At 57.9% G+C, this 23,048-nt stretch overlaps 1 protein-coding gene across 3 annotated transcripts in view; it reads right to left on the bottom strand.

Moving 5' to 3' along the window:
* Positions 1 to 1,285: 1,285 nt before the first annotated feature.
* ZMIZ2 (zinc finger MIZ-type containing 2) overlaps positions 1,286 to 23,048 on the bottom strand; it is a 49,499-nt gene continuing 27,736 nt past the window's right edge. Inside the window, exons 3-20 of one of the 3 annotated variants that reach the window (XM_045002806.1) lie at positions 22,151 to 22,268; positions 21,432 to 21,634; positions 20,988 to 21,049; positions 20,857 to 20,942; positions 16,699 to 16,962; positions 15,962 to 16,141; positions 15,396 to 15,461; positions 14,493 to 14,664; positions 13,751 to 13,892; positions 12,666 to 12,876; positions 9,868 to 9,973; positions 8,867 to 9,024; positions 8,476 to 8,543; positions 7,976 to 8,044; positions 6,589 to 6,836; positions 5,993 to 6,165; positions 5,082 to 5,336; positions 1,286 to 2,958 (exon numbers count right to left, since the gene is read on the bottom strand). In XM_045002806.1, coding sequence (XP_044858741.1) covers positions 2,851 to 2,958; positions 5,082 to 5,336; positions 5,993 to 6,165; positions 6,589 to 6,836; positions 7,976 to 8,044; positions 8,476 to 8,543; positions 8,867 to 9,024; positions 9,868 to 9,973; positions 12,666 to 12,876; positions 13,751 to 13,892; positions 14,493 to 14,664; positions 15,396 to 15,461; positions 15,962 to 16,141; positions 16,699 to 16,962; positions 20,857 to 20,942; positions 20,988 to 21,049; positions 21,432 to 21,634; positions 22,151 to 22,268 — 2,689 coding nt within the window. In that variant the 3' untranslated portion in view covers positions 1,286 to 2,850. Of the gene's footprint in view, positions 2,959 to 5,081; positions 5,337 to 5,992; positions 6,166 to 6,588; positions 6,837 to 7,975; positions 8,045 to 8,475; positions 8,544 to 8,866; positions 9,025 to 9,867; positions 9,974 to 12,665; positions 12,877 to 13,750; positions 13,893 to 14,492; positions 14,665 to 15,395; positions 15,462 to 15,961; positions 16,142 to 16,698; positions 16,963 to 20,856; positions 21,050 to 21,431; positions 21,635 to 22,150; positions 22,269 to 23,048 lie in introns of all 3 variants that reach the window. The other 2 variants (XM_045002805.1, XM_045002807.1) reach the window with 2 other exon arrangements.

Here is a 23,048-nt window from a genome sequence, read left to right as displayed (position 1 = left end):
TTTCCTGGGAAGATACAGATTGGGATGGCTCCCCCATCAACCAGTCTCTTTGCTCTTTGGATAGCAAGTCACCTTTGGTGTAGCTTAGGTAAGACTTATTTGGTATTCAGCAAATACCAGGGCAGGTAAAACCCCCACAAACAGTTTTGGGTTGGTTTGAGGGTGGAAGATTCAGGGGTCTTATGAGCAGAAAGGACCATGATGATAATCTAAACTAGTTCCTGCAAGATATGGGCCTGAGAACCTCCCCCAGGGATTCCTGCATCCAGTCCATGACTCTGAGCTTGAGTGTATCTTTTAGAAAGACACTCCTTGTTAAGACTCCAAGTGATGGGAAATCTACCACATCCCTAGGAAACTGGCCCAGTGGTTAATTTCCCCCCACTGTTAAAAACGGGCATCTTTTAATCCCAGTCTAAAAGCTTCAGCTTCTAGCCCCTGGCTCTCTTTCTGCCTTGGAGAGCTCTCTGCGCTCCAAAATCTCCTCAGGTAGGTCCCAGCCTCTCAATACCAAGTCATCTTCCCTTACAGCTACTCCCCCGATTTTCCATTCCCATTCCCCTCCCAGGTGGGGAGTTGACCTGTCACTTTGCTGCCTTTCATTTCTTCTAGCCCAGGGAGAGTCACTAGGCGGCCAACGGGGCCAAAGCTGGACTGCCAGATGCTTCTGAATGGACCCCAAAATCTTCTTATTTACTTATCATTATTATTTTTGTATTATTTTCTCTGGAGTCTGGACCTTGGCAATACCTGGACCAAGAAATTTGGTTGACAAAAAATATTCAAGGAATTTCCCTGGTAAACCCCTCAGGGTCAGGTTGTCCTTCATTGGCATTGCAGACATCACTGCTGTGTAACACCCCAGCGACCATCTCCTCCCCATCCAGTTCTCCAGTCTGGACTGGCCCCACTGCACTGACTTCCCATCCCACCAGATTTCAGTTTGACCCAAATCAATCAGGATCACTACAACTTGGGATGCCGTTCCACTTAGCATCTCCCATGGCTGCTTCAGCACTAAATTAGCCCACGTTTCTGGCATCTGCTAGCAGGGCTATGTGTAAACTGGACTCTGCATGTTCTTAGCAGAGGGCCAGGGTGAGGGGAGAGATTTGGAACCTGCCCTCCTCTACACCTATTTCTTTCTCTCTCTGGTGTTCCATGTTAAAGCCACTTCCCGATCAGAGATGTCTGGAGCCTTCTCATCCCTCAACCTGCTCCCATTCTGATCTTGTAATACATGTTCATCACTTCAGACCAACAGCACATAGGTGATTCAGTGAGCCCCACCAAAAAGAAATCCTTTAATATATAGCGATAATGAAACGGGATACACAAAACTAAACAGTCATCAGCACTCAGACACAGGACTCCGGCCTAAGAAATCCGGCCAGGGACAATGGTTTGGATTTCCCCCATCAGGCCGCCTTTGGGACCCCTTCTCCACCACACTGAATTCAGCCTTGGTTGGAGAGGGGCGCTGACTGGGGGTGGAGAGGTGGGGCGGCAGGTTCCAAAACCACAGCATTTTGGACTGACTCTTCGCTTTGATTTCCAGGGCTGGCTGGGCGTGTTCCCATCCTCGGCAGCCAGACCTGGCTTGGGTGGGACAGACATTTCGAATGTGAGGGAAGGGTCCCGCTCTGGCTGAAGCAGCAGTCTCTGGTGGCGCGGGTGGTCCCACATGGAATGGTCTATATTACAAACTAGGGAGCATATGCACATTTATACAGAGGACTCTTGCCCCGGGGCTGGGGGACCCCAGAACTAGACACCAGAGCGACCCACTTGCCTTTAAATATATTGGGTTTGTTTCCTTTAGTGTTTCTAAACTATGTACATCATTGTGCTTGTAGATGACCCATCACCAGATGGAGTCAGTCTGTCAGGGCGTGTTTGGGGAACTGCCTGGTCTTTCTGACGGAGCCAGGTTCCTTTGCTGCTGCTGCTGCAGTCCTGGGGAAGGGAATGGAAGAGGCTTTCCAGACCCCCCCTCTCTTCCACTGCAATTCATCATTGGCCCAACCCCGCTGAGCAGATAGCGGATGTGGATCTCCAAGCATGCTCCTGTGATGTTCTGACACTCCTAGAGATGGCAGGGAGCCAGAGCACATGAGCACTGGGGGGGGGCCTGAAGCCAACTCGGTGCTGTGCCCATCTAGGAGCTGGGATGGGTGAAGATGGCTTCTGGAGGCCTTCAAGGGCAATGCTGTGTCTGCTTCGCCAGGCCCTGGGAGTGAACCTCATACTGGGCTCCATGGCTCTCTGCTTTCCTTCAGCACGTTTCCCCAATGGCCTTAGGCTGTGCGGCAATGTACACATTGGCGCCAGTCTCCATCCTGAACCTCCATGCGCCCAGGCAGAGCTGAGCATCCTAGAGCCAGCTGAGGAAGCTGGGGGAGGCTGGGTGCCACCAGCCCCATTCCAAGAAGTTGCTCTGCTTTGTTCTTCTCCAGCTGTGGTTTGTAGGACACCTCCAGGGTCGATCAATGGGGCCAGTACACCCAGCATGTTGGTGACCTGGCACGTTAGCATAGCCCGAGTGCGTCTGTGTCCCGGAGGCTCCAGGAATGGTCTGAGAGGGCCATCTCCGTTGCGCAGGAAGGATTCCCAGAGCCAGCTGCTCCAGGGTCCTTTTTGTGGGGCAGGTTCTGAGAGTTCAGACAAGGGGATTATTGTTCAGGCCAAAGTCCTGGGCTGCCTCAGCCCTGGTCCTTGCCCAGTGCAGAGGAGAGGCGCGTGTCTGGGAAGCTGTGGGATGGATGAGTGTGGAGGTGCCTCAGGGCAGAGGCAAGGACGAGGGCATGGAGGGCCTTTGGGCCTGGTTGCTGCGTTCTACCAGGGACGGCTTCAGTTGTTCTCAAACAAGGAGAGCAGGTCATCGTTGCTGTTGTTGGGGAGATCTGGTGGGCCCAGGTAGGAGAGCAGCTCATCGGGGTTTGTCAGTTCGGGAAGAAGCTAAGGGCAAGAAGCAGAACGAAATTACTAGGGCACCCTGGGCCCAGAGAACGCCACGCAGGCGGCCCATAGCCAGCAACAACCCACCCAGCACCCTGGGGAAAAGCCAGAGCCGAGGGCACTGCTCTGGACAAGAGGAGAAAGTAAATGGCAAGTCAGAAAAGAACCCAGGAGCCCTGACTCCAGCCTCGGCTCTAGAACAGACCCCTAATCACAGGTGACCTTTCCTGTCCATAATGCCACGCTCCGGGCTATCCCCTCTCCACCCTTGCATTCCACCCTTGCATTCCCACATGGAAAGATCAGCTTCTGATCAGGCACACCACTAGGCTCCAGAATTTGGGAGCTGCCCATCCAGCCCTCTGTTAAAACACTACCCAGGACGGGACGTTTGGCCCCATCTCACCCAGGCTGGCATGTCAGGCGACAGCTGGTGCGAGGGCCCAAGGCTGCCCAGAGAGCTGTGGTGAGCCAGTGTTGCCCAGTTTGCTCTGGGCATGGCAGTTCAATGGATTTCTTTGGCCTGGTTTTGAAAACCCAGCAGGAGTAACTGCTAGCTGAGCACCCATGGAGCAGAGGGGGATGGGCTGGGAAGGGGGGCTGCAGCCTCCAAGTCCTTGCCCCACAGAAGCCATGTGGAAAGGTTACCTTTTTATGTCAGCCCCCAAAATAGCCAGCAGCTGCAAACTCTCCTGCAGGGAGATCAGGAGCCAGAGGGTGGGGGCAGCATATTCCCCCAGTGTTGGGACCTTCCCCACTAACACCACGATCCCCATGTCCAGTCACAGCCCCCTGGGAAAACAATGCCAGCTCCCAGCAGAGAGGGGGCAACTTGATCCTCAGCTAGATCCAGCAGCTGATGTTTTTGGCAGTCCCTCCCCGGCCAGAGAGACTCCCAAGCCCCGGGGCTCCTGGTTCAGAGCAAGCTCAGAGCGAGTGTGAACAGTGGCATGTGGTGCTGCAGGGCTGGGGAGAACCGGGTCCCTGCTGGGGCACAGATCTCTGGAGCGATGACACGTCTGGGGAAGGCAGACGCCAAGAGCCGAGCCCCACGGTGCTGCTGAGAGTGCACTAATGAGACACCTGTGTGGCGGGGAAGGTGACAGGAAATTCCAGCCGCTGCAGATGGTTCTGGGTTCAGCTGGCTGGGCAGAGTGGGACTAGCCCTGGCTGGAGGCCTGAGACAGTGCTGCGCCCATGGGGTGGCAGCCTCGCCAATGCCCGGAGGGTCTCTGAGCAGACATAGGAAGGGGATGCACAAAGGGAACAGCATGAGGACGCACTGGCTAAGGGCATGCTTCCTCTTCCCCCGCCCCTCTAACGCAGGGCACCAGCCGAGTGGAGCTCAAACCCCTGACCTACTGCCCAGAAGAGTCCGACAGGGGGATGGGATGGGGATCAAGCCCCATTCCCCATCCAAGACCATCTGCGCCCCAGGCAAGAGGGTGGTGGGGATTACTCCTACCCAGCCTGAGACCATAAGTCCTGCAGCCAGGAAGCCTTCTGGGAAGCCGGTGGGAGCCAGACCACGTGGGGAACAAACCATACCCTCCGCGGGGGCTGTGTGGCGAAGGCACTCGACTGCACTCCCAGAGGGCGTGGCTCAGAGTCTCACACCTCCAGCTGCCCTGTTGCAAGGTAGGGGCAGATCCATCGAGCTAGGGCAGTCCAAGGGGGTCGGCCATGAGGCTGGCTGCATTGCCGCCTCACATACTGCTGGCTCTGAAACTGACTTGCCTTAAGTGGCGCAGGGGAACTTTGAAGAGCACACATCCCTGCAGCCCTCCTGCCCTGGGGCAAAGGCCCTGAGCATGTGGGGATTTTCACTCCGATAGCAGGGGGCACTGAGCTGGTCTCTTTTGCACACAAGTTTCTCAGACCCCATCCCCAGTGAGCATGGGAGCCGGGGCCAGTGGGCTCAGCCAGCAATGGGCCCAGGCACTGTTGGCTAATCACAGAACTGGGCCTCAGTCCGGAAGGTCCCTGCAACTAGTGCAGATCGGTGCCTCAGGGCTTCCCCTGCCCTGCTTAGAGACAGAAGACTCAGTGCGGGGGGCAGTGCAGCCCCACACACTAGTCCCGGAGCTGGGCAGGGCATACTCAGGAGGAGTCAGGTTACTTACATCGAGGGAAGGCTCTGGCCCTTCCCCAGCTCCCGGCATGCCTGGCTGCCCCACCATCCCAGGCCCAGGGTTAAAGGCAAGATCCCCTGCATGCGCTGGACCCCCGGATCCCGCCTGCCCAATGGACTGCCGGGACTGCGGAGGGGGAGGGTTCCGATGATGGAGCTGCTGTCCCGACTGGCCGCTGAGGTTGGGGTTATGAAGCCCCTGCTGCACAGGGTTGTGGGATGGATCCATCCTGCCAGATGGAGGCATCTGAGAGAGAGGAAGAAAATCTGGCGATGAGAAACCATTCTCTGACGTGTGGAGTGGCCAGGCCTGAAGCAGGGCCCCAGCGTCACACCCAGGGCCATACGGACACCCAGCATACACGCCTGCCCCCTTAACACCCCCACAAACATGCCACTGCCATGCACTCTGTCCCACACTCCCCTCACAACCACCCATGGCCCTCATGGAGCCTGATATTTTACAGCTGATGTGAACAGGCAGAATGGTGCCCCTGCATTCCCACCTTCCCGAAGAGCCTGCCACACTGCCCCCTGTGGGGTGTGGGCCACGGTGAAGCGAGGTGCTCTCTCACTCACCAACTTCTGGAGATTGGGCCCTGGTTCTGGCTCTCCTGCACCAGAGGGCACATAACCACGCCCGCTTCAGAAACCAACCGATCAAAGGATAGGATGCTATTAGGCAAGGCAACATGCTACCAAGCAGCCTGGGCACATCCAGTGAACCAGCTGTGAGCTGGCACAAACAGTAGTGAGGAAGCGCAGCGTCCTGCCAGCTCCACTGCTCAAGGGCCTGGGAGGAACAGCTCTCACAGACAGGGCTGGGGTCACCCCAGCCACAGGGAGAGCACCCCCCTCCCACACACACACAGCCCCTGCCCCCTCCAGGGAAGCCCAGCTGACCTGTCCGGTGATGGAGGGAGCCGGTGGCTTTTCAGGGGTCAGGAGGCTGCTGGGAATGTCCGATTGGTAGGAGATGGGGGGAGGCCCTGGAGTGAATTCGTTTAACGTCGGGGTGCCGGGGTTTGTGGGAGGGAACGAGTCTGGGAAATTGCCGGGGCCGGAGAAGCTGGAACCTGCAAAAGGAAACCCTGTCAGAGCAGAACCAGGTGTGCCAGGGTGGGGCGGGGCACGCTGAGGAAGGACACCCAGGGGCAGTTCCCTGGGAATCCCATCACGAGGTGCTGGGCACACTCAGCTCCAGGGCACCTCCCTGCACTTCATCCAGCAGCAGGGTCCTCTTGGCCACCCTGCCCTGCCTGCTCCCCCAGTGGAGACCCCTTCTTTGTCCCTTCCCTCTGGTCAGAGGCCCCCATTCCTGATGCCTAGCCCATCCCTCCACCCAAAGGCCCCATTCCCTGCTCCCTTGCCTGCCCCCCTACCTGAAGGCCCCATTCCCTGCCCCCTTGCCTGTCCCCCTCCCCGACCTGAGACCCTCTCCCCTTCCTCCCAGCCCAGAGGCCCAGCCCCCTACCCCCCTCAGTCTCCCAGTCACTCACTCTGGCTGCTGTAGTCACTGGCACTGCCGCTGGTGGGCGGGGGCTGCAGGGGCGTGAATGGTGAGGAGCCGGGGCCCAGGGCAGCGATCATCTCCATGACATTGGGCATCACCATGTGAGTGGGGCTCATGGTCCGGCAGCGCTTCAGCACAGGGCCGTCCTGCTCCTCCTTGATGTGGATGTCGGGCTTGATGGGTACTGGCTTCCAGCTGCACGTGGGGTCGATGGTGATCTCCTCATAGTCGGAGCTGGGTGGGCACAGAGGGGCAGGTCAGGGCGGGCAGAGCTCACACACCTGCGGGGACTGCCAGGGCCCCTGACATCAGCCAGCCTGGGGCAACTGGGCTATTGCCGCAGCAGCCCTGGGCGTGGCAGCTTTCCAAGACGGGTGAGGAAGGAGCATGGGGGGCTGCATCTTGGCAAAGCCCTCCAGAGACCCCTGTCGCCTGTGCTGGGAGCTGCGCTAGCCCCTGCTCTGGAGCCGGCCTCTCCCTTCCTGGGGGTGGGCCGGACCTGTTCCCTGAAGTCCCTGGGTTTAGCTGGGCAGAGGAGTCAGCAGAGCAGGGCTGGTATGACAAGGGCTGTGGAAAGATGGGGTGTGGGAGCAGGGCCGGCAGGGGGCTCTGTACAAGGGGCGGCTGCAGGCAGGGCCAAGCCTTCCCAGCCTCTAGTGCTGGTCTGTCCTGTTAGTCATGGGGAGGGGCCAGCTCAAGAGCTGCAGAGACTGGAGCCCTCTGTCAAGGTGCAGCCTTCCCCCCAGTCTGCCCCAGGCTGTGCTGGAGGGACCCCTCTCGTGGTGGAAGGGGAGGGGTGTCCAGCTCTCTCTGCTGAGGCTGCTAAGATGGGACTTTTAGCTGGACACACCGAGCCACTGCCTGAACCCTGCACTGGGCCCAGGGGACAGGCACAGCCCAGCACTCAGCTCAGTCTTGTTCTGGGGTCCCCCGGGAAAACGTATTGTTCCCCCCGCCCACTAAGCAGGGTGATTATAAGAGAGCACTGCAAGGTGCTCTGTCCTCCAAGGCACAGCTCTCCCATCCCTTGTGCTCCCAACCCAGAGCTGTCCATTCCCCAGGAGCCCCTACTGACCCCACCCAAGTCATGTGCTGCCCGGATGTCCCCCCACCGCACAGAGGGATTCCCCCTTCAGCCTCTCCACCATCTGCCCTCGCCTGGGTGCAGAGGGGGCAGGGGGAAGGGCAGGGGGCAGGTCAGGGCTCTCCAGAGCAAATCTTATAATCAGCCTGGCTTTTGGGGGGCAGGTTGTGCCCCCAGACAGACACTAACTCCACCAGCTCTCTCTCTCTCTGGCACACATCTGCCCTCTGGTGGCGAGAGGGAAACACAACAGTGCAGCACAGTGCAGGAACTCAAGCAGGGCACTTACTTCTGAATGTAGATCAGGATCCCCAGCATGTACTGATCCACCTCTAGTCCTTCCAGCAGGGCTGTTTTACTGAGGACAAGACAAGGGAGGGGTCTGAGAATGGAGCCCAGTCACACCATTCAGCTCCTCATAGGAGCTGGGGACTCAAATCCAAAACAGCATCCACAGCCAGAGGAACCTAGTGCTCCCCCCCCAACAAACCCTCTGGGCCCTGAGAGTGGGTCATAAAGCACTGTACAAAGGTGGGCTGGTATCTTTATCCCCGTTATACAGAGAGGGAAACTGAAGCACAGTGAGGGCAAGTCCCAGGTCACCCAGTGGCAGAGTTGCGGGTAGGACCCAGTTCTCCAGCTTCTCAGCCCCCTGCTCTGAGCACTAGACTCTGCTACACTGGTGCCGCTCTCCCCTGCCCCGTGACAGCAGTTCAGCCAGTGTGTGAGGGGGTGGGGAGTGGGGGAGGTCAGTCTGGGCTGCCCACTCCACAGAGCACGACCACTCACTTGCAAACAGGACACCGCCACGTTCCCCTCTCGCAGTTCAGCTGCAGGTAGGACTCTAAGTCGAAGCACTGAGCAGGGAGAGAAAGTGAGACAAGCAGTCACCCTGGGGGTGGGGAGGAGAAGGCAGCAAAGTGCTGCCTCCAGGTGGCAGGGAGAGAGACAGCCCAGGCGCTGGGCTAGCCGCCTAGCCTTACAATGTCCCCAGTGAGGGGTCTCCCACCCCTTCCCCGGAAAGACTCTTCTGCCGCCTGAGAGATCTCACTGCCATTCTGTCTCTTTTCCACTAGTCACAGCCCTTTATTTCTGGACCTCTCAGCATGTGCCTGAGCCCAGACGCCTGGCGGGGAGCACAGCCAGTGTGCGGGTTGCGGGGGGACGGGGGGGGTCTCACCTGTATGTGCCTGCAGTCATGCCCTCGGGCAGGGAGCTGGATTCTCCGGAAGGTGATGGGACACTTCAGCGACACCTTGATAGCTGTCTGCTCCACGCCGTCCTCCCCATTGGGACCCGGAGTCCCTGGGATCGTCCCGCTGCTGAAGTTTCGCTTTACTAGGTATTGAGAGGGAAAGGCCATTGAGAACAGCACTGTCACTTCCTGGGGAGCTGGGCTCAGACGGAGGGAAGTTCCAGGCCTGGGGAGCCAGCCTGCCGGGAAGCTGCACAGCCCCTCACTCCAACTCCTTAGGGAGACTTGCTTCACATGGCAGGGCTGGGAGGGGAGACCAGCGGGGGGCTAGCTAGAGTGGGGGGGCTAGCGCAGAGTTAACAGGCAGTGCTGGGACCAGGCCTTGCCACCCTCATGGGTCAGCTAGTGGCAACTCAGGCTGGGGGGGTGTAAGTGCTGGTCACCACTAGGGTGCCCCCTGGTGCTCACAGGCATGCACGTCACCCCTGGCACAAGGAATTGGAATGTCAAGAGTCAGACGCCCAGATGTGTATGAACTGCACTAGCCCACTGCGATGGGCACCTGAGCCAGCAGGAGGGGAGAGCCCTTAGGAACACACCAGCTGGGCTTGGATGGGGGAGCACTGACTGGTGCCCTAATTACTAACTCCTTGCCCTCCTCTTTGCCTTTCACTCGAGGCTCTCCAAGCTCCTTAGTCACTAATTGACTGTGTGGCAGCTCAGTATCATTATCTCCATTTAACAGCTGGGGAAACTGAGGCACAGAGGAGGGCAGGGGCATGCCCAAGGTGAGAACCCAGGAGTCCTGACTCCCAGTCCATTTCTCTAACTATAAGCCCACAAAGACAGAACCCAGTGCTGCTTGGAGTTCCTCCTTCCAGCTCCCATCTACAGCAGCTCCACCAGGAGCACTGCCCGCAGGGCTAAGGCCTCCAAGCTGATGACACGTCAAAGGAGCCATCTTGCGGCCCAACGGGGGCACTCACTTTTGGTGATGCAGTGCTCAGCTGGTAGCAGGCGCTTCTTTATTAACCCTTGCAGCACTGACCGAACGGAGGGCCGGTGCACCAGCTGCAGGACAAAGAGGTGAGACTGCAAAGAGGAGGAGAGAGAGGTTAGCTGGGCCAGGAGAGGGTGAGCATTTGTGCGTGTGCACAAATCAGACCAGCGTTGCCATGCCTCTCCCCCAGGGCCTCCAGGCTTCCATATCCACATCTATCGATTGCACCAGTAGATCCTCAGGGCTCTGCACAAGAATCCCAGCCAACAGGCTCCACTGAACTGTCTCGTTGAGCCTTCTAGTGTGTCTGGAGTCCCTGGCCCTTTTAAATGGCCACCCACACTCCTAATGACATGGCTATAGACTGTGTCCAGTATATGTGGTCAGGGCCACCCTGCATCTGATCCCCAAAGGCTGTGCAGAGCTTTCCCAGCTACCCAGAGGCTGAACCCAAAGCCCCTTCCAGGCGGACATTATGGATGGCAGCAGTAGTGCCACCTAGGATTAAGGTTGCTCGACACTTCCCATTCTAAGGCATCTTTTTTAGCTATTTATAACTTTTCCAAATGTTAACTGCTCAGGCTGAACTTTTCCACACCGAGAGTCTGCTTCAGGCTGCATTTTCTGGGCAAGTTTCAGAGAAAAGGGCTCAGCTGTTTCCAAGACCAAGACTAGGGAATAACACCTCGTTTTGCCCATGGTGAAAAAACTCTTGCGAGCATTTCGCTGAGAAGCTCTAGCACCCCCACGCTTTGGGGCAGGGGTTAAAACGTGACAAGGGGTTGCCCTCTGGTATAAGCAAAGTGCACAGGCAACCTACATTGAGGAATTTCCTAGCTTTTGAGTTCTTGACTTTGCAACCTTAATGTTCTTTTCACACGAGGTGTGGGTTTTTTTTTTTGGTGTTGGGGTTTTTTTGGTTTTGTGTTTTTTAACTGTAATATGCCATTGGAACATCCGACCAATGGCTGGGATGAATTTTCCGTCACCGGCAAGGTTTCAATCACGATTGGCTGTTCTGCTAAAAGATCTGCTCTAGTTCAAACAGGAATTAATTCAGGGCAGTCCTATGGCCTGTGTTATGCCAGAGGTCAGCCTAAATAATCTGAGTGGTCCCTTCTGGTTCAATAAGCTGTGAATTTAGGTTCTCTCTCATAGTCTGCTCCAGGGAACACAGAAATCCAGTTCTGGTTCTTCCCCTCCCTCCCAGAATCCAGGCTGTGACTTCTGGAATACCTGCCCCAGAGGTCAATCCACCTACCCCAGGATGCACTGTATCTCCACCCGATGGGGCTGCCATGCTGCTGGTCTAGCTGAACTTGGTTAGTCAGGGCTAGATTTTCTGTTGGGGGGTGGTGCATGCTGGGAGTAAGGAACCAATTGGGAACCATCCCAACCATTAATAATCTTTTGCCCTTCTCTGGTGCCTTTAAATGGTGGAGCTCAACATGCGTTAACTAAGCAAGCCTGGAAGGTAAGTTTAGTGTGCACATGGCTTAGGCCACACTCCTTCCCAGAGCTAGGAACAGAACTAAGGAATGAGTTCCCATCCCCATCTCTAACCATTACTCCACCCTCCCTACTAACGCCAGGGCTCCAGCTCAGGACTCCTGGATCTCACTGCTCTGCTCTAACCAGTAGACCACACTGCCTCCAATAGGCAAAGGTACAGGTGCCCCTCTGGGATGCTGCTGGATGCAGCATGTGGATGCTGTGAGATACAGGTGCCCTTGGGAGGCCATGCCCACATCTCCTGGCCTGGCAGAGATGGTGTGTGGCATCTGGCCTCTGACTGGCCGTAGTCAGGAAATGGGTTTTTATTCCCATGAAAAATCTTGGGTTTTCGTCAAAAAAATGAAAACTAAAATATTTCAATTGGGCAATACTGCTGTGGTGCCTCACAGGAGTTGTAGTTCAGGTGCCTCATGCTCTCATTCTCTATGGGCTGGACTTCAGTTTCTCCTCCTGATGAAAGCAGGTGGTGGTATCATGGGAGTCCCTGACTGTGGTGCATCATGGGAAAGCGAGTTTGGCTCGGGAATCTGGCCCTTCGAGTAGAATGTGGATAAGAGGAAAATGAACTACAACTCCTATGAGGTGTGGCAGCAGCACTGTCGAATGGAAACATTCAGCATTTGTTTCTTTGATGAAAAATCAAAAATGGAACCAGGCGATAGACCAGAGCAGATCTTTTAGCAAAACATCCAATCTTAATTTAAAAAATGTCAGTGATGGAGAATCCACCACGAGCCTTGGGAAATTGTTCCATTGGTTAATTACTCTCACTGGTAAAAATTTACACCTTATTTCCAGTCTGAATTTGTCTAGCTTCAACTTCCAGCCAGTCAGACCTTTCACTGCTAGACTGAGGAGCCCATTATTAAATATTTGTTCCCCACGTAGGTACTGACAGACTGTGATGAAGTCACCTGATAGCCTTTTTGTTGTTGTTGAGCTAAACAGACTGAGCTCCGCGAGTCTCTCACTAGAAGGCAGGTTTTCTAATCCTTTAATCATTCTTGTGGCTCTTCTCTGCCCTCTCTCTAATTTATCAACACCCCTCCTGAATTGTGGGCACCAGAACTGGACGCAGGATTCTAGCAGCGGTCGCACCAGTGCCAAATGAGCAGGACTGGGCCCACGGTGTGATGTAACTTTACAACAAGCATGTGTGCACACACATACACACACACACACGCTTGTGTGCGTCTGGCAGGGTCTGCGAGCTTGTCAGTCCGTGCATGTACTTGGATCTGGGCAGGCAGGGGAGTGAAGGTCACTTACACAGCAGCAGGCGGTGACCGTTATCTGGATGGTGTTCCTCCCGGGCTGGCACACCTGCTTCAGGTAGAGGGGCTTGTGAGAAGTCTTGTTGTCTCCCCGCTCGATAGTCAGGGGCGTAGCATTGACGCTGACCTGGACTGAGGCCGGCCAGTTAGTGTTCATCTGTCGGTCCTCGTGGTGGTAGCATTTGAACTGGAGCTCCAGGTCAGGCCTGGGCAGGAGGAAAGCTAGCTGAGTGACCCCAGGGAGTTCTTTGGACAGGCCAAGGGGGGTGTAGAGGGAGATAGGCTAGGAGCCTGTGGAACAGGGACTTAGGGTAGCTCCAGGGCCAGGGCATCGGCCAGGTACTCTCCATTGCTAGAGAGAAGGCAAACAGGATGGGGCTGTGACTCAGCGGTGAGGATCCTAGCTACGAAGGGGCCAGAGGGCAGTGCCTTGGGGTGGAGGGACGAGAGGGTGATGGTTGGACTGGGGGGTGGGCGAAGGAGCAGACACAGCTGTGGGGAGCTGCCCCTAGGGGGATGCCAAAGCTGCTGCACAGCCAGGAGGGCCAGGCACCATCCTGGTGCCAGGACTGCCCCGATGCTGGGCCAGCCTGCATCTCCACCAGCAGGCGTGAGAGCAGCCAGGCCAGTGAGACGATGACCCAGAGCCGTAACAAGGAATTTTTGCAGCCGAGGCAAGGGCCGGCTCCAGGATCTTCGGTGGCAATTCGGCGGCAGGTCCCTCAGTCCCTCTCGGAGGGAAGGACCCGCCGCCGAATTGCCGCCGAAGAATGAATGAAGCGGTGGTGGCAATTCAGCGGCAGGTCCTTCCCTCCAAGAGGGACCCGCCGCCGAATTGCCGCCGAAGAAGCAATGGCAGTAGAGCTGCTGCTGAAGCGCCGCCGATCGTGTTTTTGGTTTTTTTTCTCCGCCGCGCTTGGGGGGTAGAGCTGCGCCCCTCTGCTTTGCGCGCCTGAGGCAAGTGCCTCCCTCGCCTCGCCCTTGTTACGGCTCTGCGATGACCCCAGTGGGATGGGGGGGGGACCCTGCCGGCGCTAGGGGTGAGGGGGGCTGCGAGCGGAGCCCGGGGGGAGGCCTCACCTCAGCATCAGCGTCTTGTAGACAGAGTCCCGGAGCTGGAAGACGTGGTTGCTGACGGCCAGGTTGTGCTGGAGGCGGAAGGGCTCCAGGACCACCCCGTCCCGCACGGGGAAGGTCAGGCGCAGCTCCTCGCACGGGTTGCCTGCGGTGGGGGGAGGGGGGCTCAGGCTGGGGATGGGCCAGCGGTGCAGGGCCCTGGGCACCGGCAGGCACCGCACCCGCAGCACCACGGGCACCAGCTGCAGGGAGCGCCAGGCCATGGGGCCGGCCTGGAGCCCCCTGCCCCTTCCTCCTCTCCCAAACATGATCGGGGGGGGCAGCGTCCTGTCCTCCCCTCTTTGGGTGGAGCCCCGGATGCCCCTCCCCCTCTGCTAGCTCCTCCCCCGACCTGATTCCACCTCCCCAACTGCCATGGAACCCCCAGTCCCTCAACATTCCATCTGCCCCCTTTAGGGGCCGTGCCCCCCAAATTCCATCCTGGCTCAGAGAGAGAGACCCCTGCACTGTTCCCCCTTGCCCTGTGGGCCGGGAGCCGCCATGCCCACATCTAGTGAGCCACGGAGCAGCCAGGGTCTCAGCCCAGGAGCTGCCGCGTTTCCCCCTGCTCTGGATTCATCCCCCCACCCCCATGCTCTCTGCAGCACCCATGGGTGATGGGCCCGGGTGGCCCAGCTGGTGGGGAAGGCACTCCTCTGCTTCCGGCGCCCAGGCTGGATCCCAAAGACCTGCAGATGGGACTCACCCGAAGGCGACGGGTGCAGGGAGCTGATGGTGGGCTTGATGTCTGTCAGGAAGGGAGACTTGACGTCCTGCCCTGGGGACATGTATGGCGGGATGGTGCTTCCGGGCGTCATGGGGGGTGTGGGGTTCCCGGGCAGCGGGGAGCTGGGGTAGCCAGGCATAGACCGGCCAGGCTGCAGGGAGACAAACACAGCGTGGCCGTCAGATCAAGCCCCGCCTTTGGGCGAACCCGACCTTTAGCACAGGGGGCGCGTCCCCTTAGGGACTAGGAGGGGAACAGGAGATGCGGGGGAAGCGGGAGGGAGGTAGAGGTAGGGGGCCTGCTCCTCTGGGCAGAGATGCCAAGGAAAGAGGGAGGCTGGGAGACCCCTGCAGCGCAGGGAGAGCTACCGGTGCCTCTAGAATTTACTTGGCATGCCCATGAGCAACCTGCCAGATGAGCCAGGGGACTCGGGGTTGGAACAAGCACGCCCCTCGGGCAGCACTGGGTGGAGGCACCTGGGAGGCAGAGTGGGTGTAGTGCCAGGGGACAGGACTGGCGGGAAGCTGCAGAGCAGGTGCAGTACTGGCGGGCAGAGCGGGTGTAGCACCGGGAAAAGCAGAGCGGACACAGTACTGGGAAGGCAATGCTGGGGGACAGAGGGGATAAAGGACTGGCAGGTAGCACCATAGGGGCAGAGAGGACACCATACTAGGGTGGTAGGACCTCGGGGGCACAGCGGGCATAGTACTGGGAAGCAGTACTGGGGTTGGGGTGCAGAGCAGGTGCAGTAATGGGGCAGTACCAGGGGAGGCAGAGCGGACACAGGAACAAGGGGCAGTACTGGGCGCAGAGCAGGCCTGGCTGCCCCTTAGGTCCCAGAGCAGGGAGGTGCCAGGGCTGGCCCTCGGTGTGGTGACTCACCCCATTCATGGAGGCCTGGCTGTAGCTGGTGAAGCTGGCATTCTGCCCATTGAACTGGTCAGTTGGCTGGGAAGAAGATGACCCCAAGGCACAACTTTAGAGGAGCATCCCAGTCCTCAGATTTCAGCCCACCCCAGACCCGCTAGACTGTCCATCATGGACTGGCCTCCTCACCCCATCCTGGGGGGGGCCTCATCTCAGGGTGTAGGCAGCAAGATGGGTCAGGGGTACAGGCAGGAGTCATGGGGTGCGGGAGAGGATGGTCTTGGGGCTAAAGCTTGAGCCTGGAAACCAGGACTCCTGGGTTCTTTTCCCAATTCTGCCTTGCTGGCTGACTCCAGAAAAGCCCATTGGGCCCTCTCTACAATGGGGTTCAGCTGTGGGAGACAGAGGGTTAACTCCACAGAAGCTCCTGGAGCAGGGGGCACTGGAGCAATTGGGGGTGAGGGGCAACTTTAAGACAATGTGCTCCCCCCAGTGGAGGCTGCCTTATCCTACCCCGTACAATGCCCCCCAACACCCTCCCCCCATATAGTCTCTGCAGCGTTACCCTGACAGTTACGTACCTTGTAGTATGGTCCAGCAGAGCCAGAGGCAGAGAGGTACTGGCCCATTCCTTGCTGCATGGGCATCCTGTGGCCAGGGTATGAGGGGGACGGGGCAGATGGCTGGGGTGCGCTGGGGGCATACTGGGCAGCTTGGGTGGGGTACTGGGCCCCCTGAATGTACTGCTGCCCAGGGTAACCCTGAGAGGGAGAGAGAAGATGGCATCACAGCCCTGAAACCAGGAAGAGCGGAACCCCCCACCATGCAGCCACCTCTGGGGTGGAGGCCAGCACAGAGGTGATGCATCGCTCACTGACCAGCAGTGCTGAGCAAGACTCCAGAAGAGCCACGCCCAGTAATCTCCGTTCACCCGGCTGAGTCGCCCCAGTCAGGCTTGAAGCTGAGAGCTAGGAGCCTCGCTGAAAATTCTGCCTCCCCCAGCACCATTGTGTGCCCCCACCCTGGGGGCTGGAGTTTGTGGGGCCTGCAGTAGCTCCCTCTCCTCTAGCCCCGGGGAACTCTCGGCTTATCACTTTTGGCAAGCTCAGGGTTAAAGCTGGGCATCAGGTCTCTCCTGAGGGGACAGAAGAGGTTCCAGAGCTGCAGGGCTCCCAGCCTCCCCAGGCCCAGGACCCCCTCCTTGGGCAGCGGCAGGCTGGGTCCCAGCATTAGGGGTCACTCTGGGCTGTTTAATTGCAATGGGACACAAATCCCCTGCCCACTGGTCATGTTGGCCTCATCCCTGCTTCGTACTCACGTCACTGGAATACGTCCTCTTGACCCCCTGCCGGGGGATCTGCTGGCTCTGTGGGGGCCCGGGGTACCCATGCTGGGGCAGCCTCTGTCCTCCATACAAGGGGGTCATGCCAGGGGCCCTGGCGGGGTTCATGCTCATGGGAGACATTGCTGAAGGGCCCATCACGCCCCCCATGCTGGCAGGGTTCATCCCAGCTGGCACAGCGGGTCCACGGGGGCCCGAGTGAGGCAGAAACTGGCTGTTAAATGGCTGCCCGGCCCCCATCTGGAGAAATAAGTAGAGAGATCAGAACCACTCGGAAAGGAAACAAAGCACATGGGGCACTGCAACAATTCCTGGTTCACACCCTAGGACTCAGCACTGCTGAGGTGTCCAGCACCAAACCCCATCACTGACCCCCCGACACCCATCACTGACCCCCACACATCCAGCACCCATCACTGAAACACCTCCCCGCACCCAATCACTGGCCCCCCCAATCCAGCCACATCACTGACCCCACCACACCCAGCACCCAGCACTGAACCCCCCGACCTCCAACCCCATCACTGACCCCCCACATACACCCATCACTGACCCCCTCCACACCGCCAACCCCATCACTGATCCCCATACACCCAGCACTGAACACCCCCATACCCCAACCTCATCACCGACCCCCCACATACACCCATCACTGAACCCCCACACACCCCAACCCCATCACTGACGCCCCACATGCACCCAGCACTGAACACCCCCACATCCAACCCCATCACTGAACCCCCCACATATACCCATCACTGACCCCCCCCCCCACCCATCACTTAGGAATCTGGGGCAAAATCAGTACTTGGCCCTGCTAGTGAAGGCAGGGGGCTGGACTTGATGACCTTTCAAGGTCCCTTCCAGTTCTATGAGATAGGCATATCTCTATATTAAACCCCCACACACACCACCAACCCCATCACTGATCCCCACATACACCCAGCACCCATCACTGAACCCCCCCCCGCCCACACGCATCCCATCACGGAACCCCCCATACACTGCCAGCACCCATCACTGAACCCACCCACACCGAATCCCATCATTGACACCACCCACATATAACCCCATCACTGACCCCTCACTGTAGGGGAGATTTTGGCAAACCCAGTAAAGTGCCCGGATCACTATTGCTTACTGCTAAAAGCAGCCAAGTCAGCAGGCCGTAAAATGGCCATGCAGCAGCCATAACATAACCAAGGCAGGAGGGGAAGGGGTTTGGGGTGCCACAGAAAGGGCAGCTTGACCCCGCATCCTTCCTGATAAGAATTGTGTTGAAATTGCTGATATATGCATTTTAGAAAAATAGGAAGCTTGTCTATATGTGCCCTCAGGAATGTGTCTGTCAGGGCCTCAAGGCGTGCAAACTCTGGAAAAAACCACAACTGGTTAATGGATGATCAGAAGGAAACCTCTTGCTTGACCTTTGAAACTGCTTGCTTAATAAGTTTTCTTTAAGTGACATGTCATTGTATTAGTAATGTATAAATAAGGGGAAAAAGTTTGAGGTAGTTGGACTCCTCAGGAGGGGCTCTTCAGGGACTCTCCCTCTGGACACATCTTGCGGTCCCCACCAGAAGGCTGCTGCTGTGCCATTCGAGAGCCACACTCAGCTCCGGTAATTATCGAGGGTTGGGGGTGTTTTACTAACCTGTTGTGGATGTGTGTAAGTGCTTGAGACTAAGTAAAGTTTAGCTTTAGGTGAAAGCACCCTTGTGTTGTCCTGTTCGTGCCAGCAATCTATCGGTCACTGATTTATTTCCTGACACCACCTCGCACAGGGTAAAAGTTACCAAGAGCTTTGCGTTGAAAGAACCTCAGGTAACACCACGCACCCATCACTGACTCCCACATCCAATCCCATCACTGACCCCCCCACATACACACATCACTGACCCCCTCCATACCCAGAACCCATCACTGAACCCCACCAAACCCAACCCCATCACTGATCTCCACCATGCACTCATCACTGAACCCCCCATCCAATCCCATTACTGACCTCCCATGTACACCCATCACTGAACCCCCCACGCATCCATCATTGAACCCCCCCAACTCCATCACTGACCCCCCCACACCCATCATTGACCCCCTCCACACCCAGCACTGAACCCCACCAAACCCAAACCCATCACTGACCCGTGCCAAGCATCCCATTACGGAACTCCCCAAACAACCCCAACCTCATCACTGACCCCCCACATACACTCGTCACTGACCCCCCATGCACCCATCACTGACCCCACCCACATATAACCCCATCACTGACTCCCCATGCACCCATCACTGACCCCTGCATGCACCCATCACTGAACCCCCACAACAAAACACATCACTGACCCCCCCATACACCCATCACTGACTCCCTCTACACTCAGCACCCATCATTGAACCCCCACACACCCAATCCATCACTGACCCCACCACGCACACATCACTGACCCTACCACACCCAACCCCATCACGGAATCCCCACATACACTCACCACCTATCAGTGAACCCCACCACAACCAACCCCATCACTGACACCCCCACACACTGCCAATGCCATCACTGACCCACCATGCACACTTCTCTGATCCCCCCACACCGACCCCATCACTGACCCCCCCTTGCATCCATCACTGATCCCCCCACATCCAACCCCATCACTGACCCCCCACATACACACATCACTGACCCCCTCCATACCCAGAACCCATCACTGAACCCCACCAAACCCAACCCCATCACTGATCTCCACCATGCACTCATCACTGAACCCCCCATCCAATCCCATTACTGACCTCCCATGTACACCCATCACTGAACCCCCCACGCATCCATCATTGAACCCCCCCAACTCCATCACTGACCCCCCCACACCCATCATTGACCCCCTCCACACCCAGCACTGAACCCCACCAAACCCAAACCCATCACTGACCCGTGCCAAGCATCCCATTACGGAACTCCCCAAACAACCCCAACCTCATCACTGACCCCCCACATACACTCGTCACTGACCCCCCATGCACCCATCACTGACCCCACCCACATATAACCCCATCACTGACTCCCCATCCACCCATCACTGACCCCTGCATGCACCCATCACTGAACCCCCACAACAAACCACATCACCGACCCCCCCATACACCCATCACTGACTCCCTCTACACTCAGCACCCATCATTGAACCCCCACACACTCAATCCATCACTGACCCCACCACGCACACATCACTGACCCTACCACACCCAACCCCATCACGGAATCCCCACATACACTCAGCACCTATCATTGAACCCCACCACAACCAACCCCATCACTGACACCCCCACACACTGCCAATGCCATCACTGACCCACCATGCACACTTCTCTGATCCCCCCACACCGACCCCATCACCGACCCCCCCTTGCATCCATCACTGATCCCCCCACATCCAACCCCATCACTGACTCCCCCACGCAACCCCCCACACACCTCCAACCCTATCACTGACCCCCCACAAACACCCAGCACCTACCACACTCAACCCCATCACTGACCCCACCACGCACCCATCACTGACCCCCCCAAATACACCCATCACTGACCCCACCCACATAACCACACCACTGAAGCCCCCCAACCGAAACCCGTCACTGACCCCCCATGCACCCATCACTGACCCCCCAACATCCAACCCCATCACTGACCCCCCAATGTACCCATTACTGACCCCCCCACGCCCCAACCCCATCACTGAACCCCCACATAGACTCAGCACTCATCACTCACCCCCCCCCACATGCACCCAGCACCCAACTCCCATCACTGACACCCCACCCCATGGACATCACCTACCCCACCCCACACATACCTACCACTGCCAGAGCACCCATCTCCCCTCCTACACATCTTCCCACCAACCCCAACACCCTGCTTCTCCGCTGGGGCACCCAGCACAACCTAGCACCGCCGGGCCCCCAGAATGCCAACACTGCTCCTGTTGACACTGAGGCACCTGTGCACCATCCCCAGCCCGTACCCACCATCGGGGCTGCTAGGCCCCAGAGTTACGCTGACACCCCCATTTAATACTACAGCCTAGTGTCCCCGGCCTGCTAGCAGCTGGCAGGCTGAGGGAGCACATCTCTTACCGCTCCGTACTGGCTCAGCTCCTGACTCTGTTTCTCCTGCAGGGCGGCCACCGTGGCTGTGGCCGTGGCCGTGGCTGTGGCAGCTGCTGCGGCCACAGCGGCTGCAGCAGCTGCCTGGGTGAAGTCGGCTGGGGGCCGGCCCGTGTGCGAAGGGAGGCCCATGCCGCCGGGGCCGTTGGGGCTGCCTGCGTAACTAGAAAAAGGGGGGGGGAAGTCACAGGGCCATTCCTGCAAAGGGCTGTGGGACTCCCTGCATTGAAGGCCGTAATGGCGTTTCCCCCCCCAACTCCATCTCCCTGAAGGAGCCTCCATCCCATCCCAAGACTGGGCTCCCCAGTGCCATCAATGATGGTGGGAGGATGAGGATGGCTCCTTATCTGGCCAGCAGGGGGAGCACAGCACCGCAGTTTGTGTGGGCATGGGGTGTTTGAGGGCTTATCAGAGAGAATAGCTCCATTCTCCCATCACACCAGGGCTGCCCATGACCCTGAGAAGCCATCGTGGTCAGGAGAGCACTCCCACCACACAGAGACTGGGCATGACACCATCCAAGCCATGCCAAGCCCCCCACTTACCTAGTGGTGAAGCCCGGCCCCCCGGGGTACGTGCTACGGCCGTACATCCCCTGCTGCACGTAGCCCTTGCCGGTGGCCCCCTCCGGGAAAGGCTGCTGTCCCATAAACTGAGGCGAGTTCATTCCAGAGCCGTTGCCAGCCATGCCGGGCATCATGGGGTTTCCAGAGGTGTTTCCCCCAGGGCCCATGGGGTTTCCAAAAACCTGCACAGGACAGATCCCGAAAGAAGTGGTGTAAGGGGGTGAGAGAGGCAGCACCCAGCCCCGGGAGCCCCTCACCACACACCCCTTAGCCAAGGGGCTGCAGCCCAAGCCCCAGAAGCGTGCCTGGAGTGGGGGAAGGAAAGAGGGAGGTGGAGGGGTGAGGGGGGCTGGTGGAGGAACACGTGTAGGCACAGAGTTAGCAAGGGGCGGTGTTTGTGGGGAGCTAATGGAGTGGGGGTGGTGTGTGGGGCTGGGGTTGGAGGGAGGAAGGGAGCTGGGATGGGACATATGTGGGGGGCTGGTGTGGCAGGGACAAAGGGTGGGGAGAAGGGATTGGCAGAGGGGCAGGAGGTGGGTATGGGTCCCAGGACAGGTCTCAGGGACGCTTTCCCCTTGGCAATGTTTTAGGCGCTCCCAAAACCACCGCAGCTCTGGGCAGCTCTCTAGACCTTGCCCTTGCCACACCCAAGGGACCCCCAGCTGCGTCCCGTGACCTGGGGAAGTGGCCGCGGGTACCTGGCTCTGGGACGTGTTGTTGCTGACGCCCCACACGGTGGTTACCACGGAGAGAGATCCTGCAGGCTGATTGGTGCTCTGTTGCCAAGGAACTGACTCATATGCAAATGAACCATCACTAGAAAGAAAACAAGGCCATTAAAAATCCCTTTGGGAGGTTGGTGGGGGTGGTGGTGCAACTGGACAGACACACGTGGCCAGGGCAGGAGGCATCCATGGCCGGGAAGGGGGCTCCAGTGGATGGGGAGGAGGGGGGAAAGGGAAGTTATTTAAGGTAAACACCAGTGTGGACACAAGAACCAATGGATATAAACTGGCCAGAAACAAGTTAGGGCTTCAAATTAGGTGAAGGTTTCTAAGCATCAGAGGAGTGAAGTTCTGAAACAGCCATCCAAGGGGAGGAGTGGGGGCAAAAAACTGAACTGGCTTCAAGACTGAGCTTGATAAATCTATGGAGGGGATGGTGTGATGGGGCTGCCTACAATGGCCTGGAGCCGATCTGCAACTGCTAGCAACAAATACCCCCGACAGCCAGTGATGGGACACTAGATGGGGAGGGCTCTGAGTTACTACAGAGAATCCTTTCCCAGGTGTCTGCCTAGTGGGTCCTGCCCACATGCTCAGGGTCAAACTGATCTCCAGATTTGGGATCAGGAAGGAAATTTTCCTCCGGGTCAGACTGGCAGAGACCCGGGGTGGGGGGGGGTTGCCTTCCTCAGCAGCATGGGGCCTGGGTCACTTGCAGGTTTAAACTAGTGGAAATGGTGGAGTCTCTGTAATTTGGGGCCTTTAAATCAAGATTTGGGGACTTCAGTCACTCAGCCAGAGGTGAGGGGTCTGTTACAGGAGTGGGTGGATGAGATTCTGTGGCCTGCCATGTGCAGGAGGGCAGACTAGA

Source organism: Mauremys mutica, chromosome 2 (assembly GCF_020497125.1).
Source record: "Mauremys mutica isolate MM-2020 ecotype Southern chromosome 2, ASM2049712v1, whole genome shotgun sequence".
Taxonomy (NCBI): domain Eukaryota; kingdom Metazoa; phylum Chordata; order Testudines; family Geoemydidae; genus Mauremys; species Mauremys mutica.
Note: the sequence above shows the minus strand (reverse complement) of the source record. Positions and strands in the feature narration are given on the sequence as shown.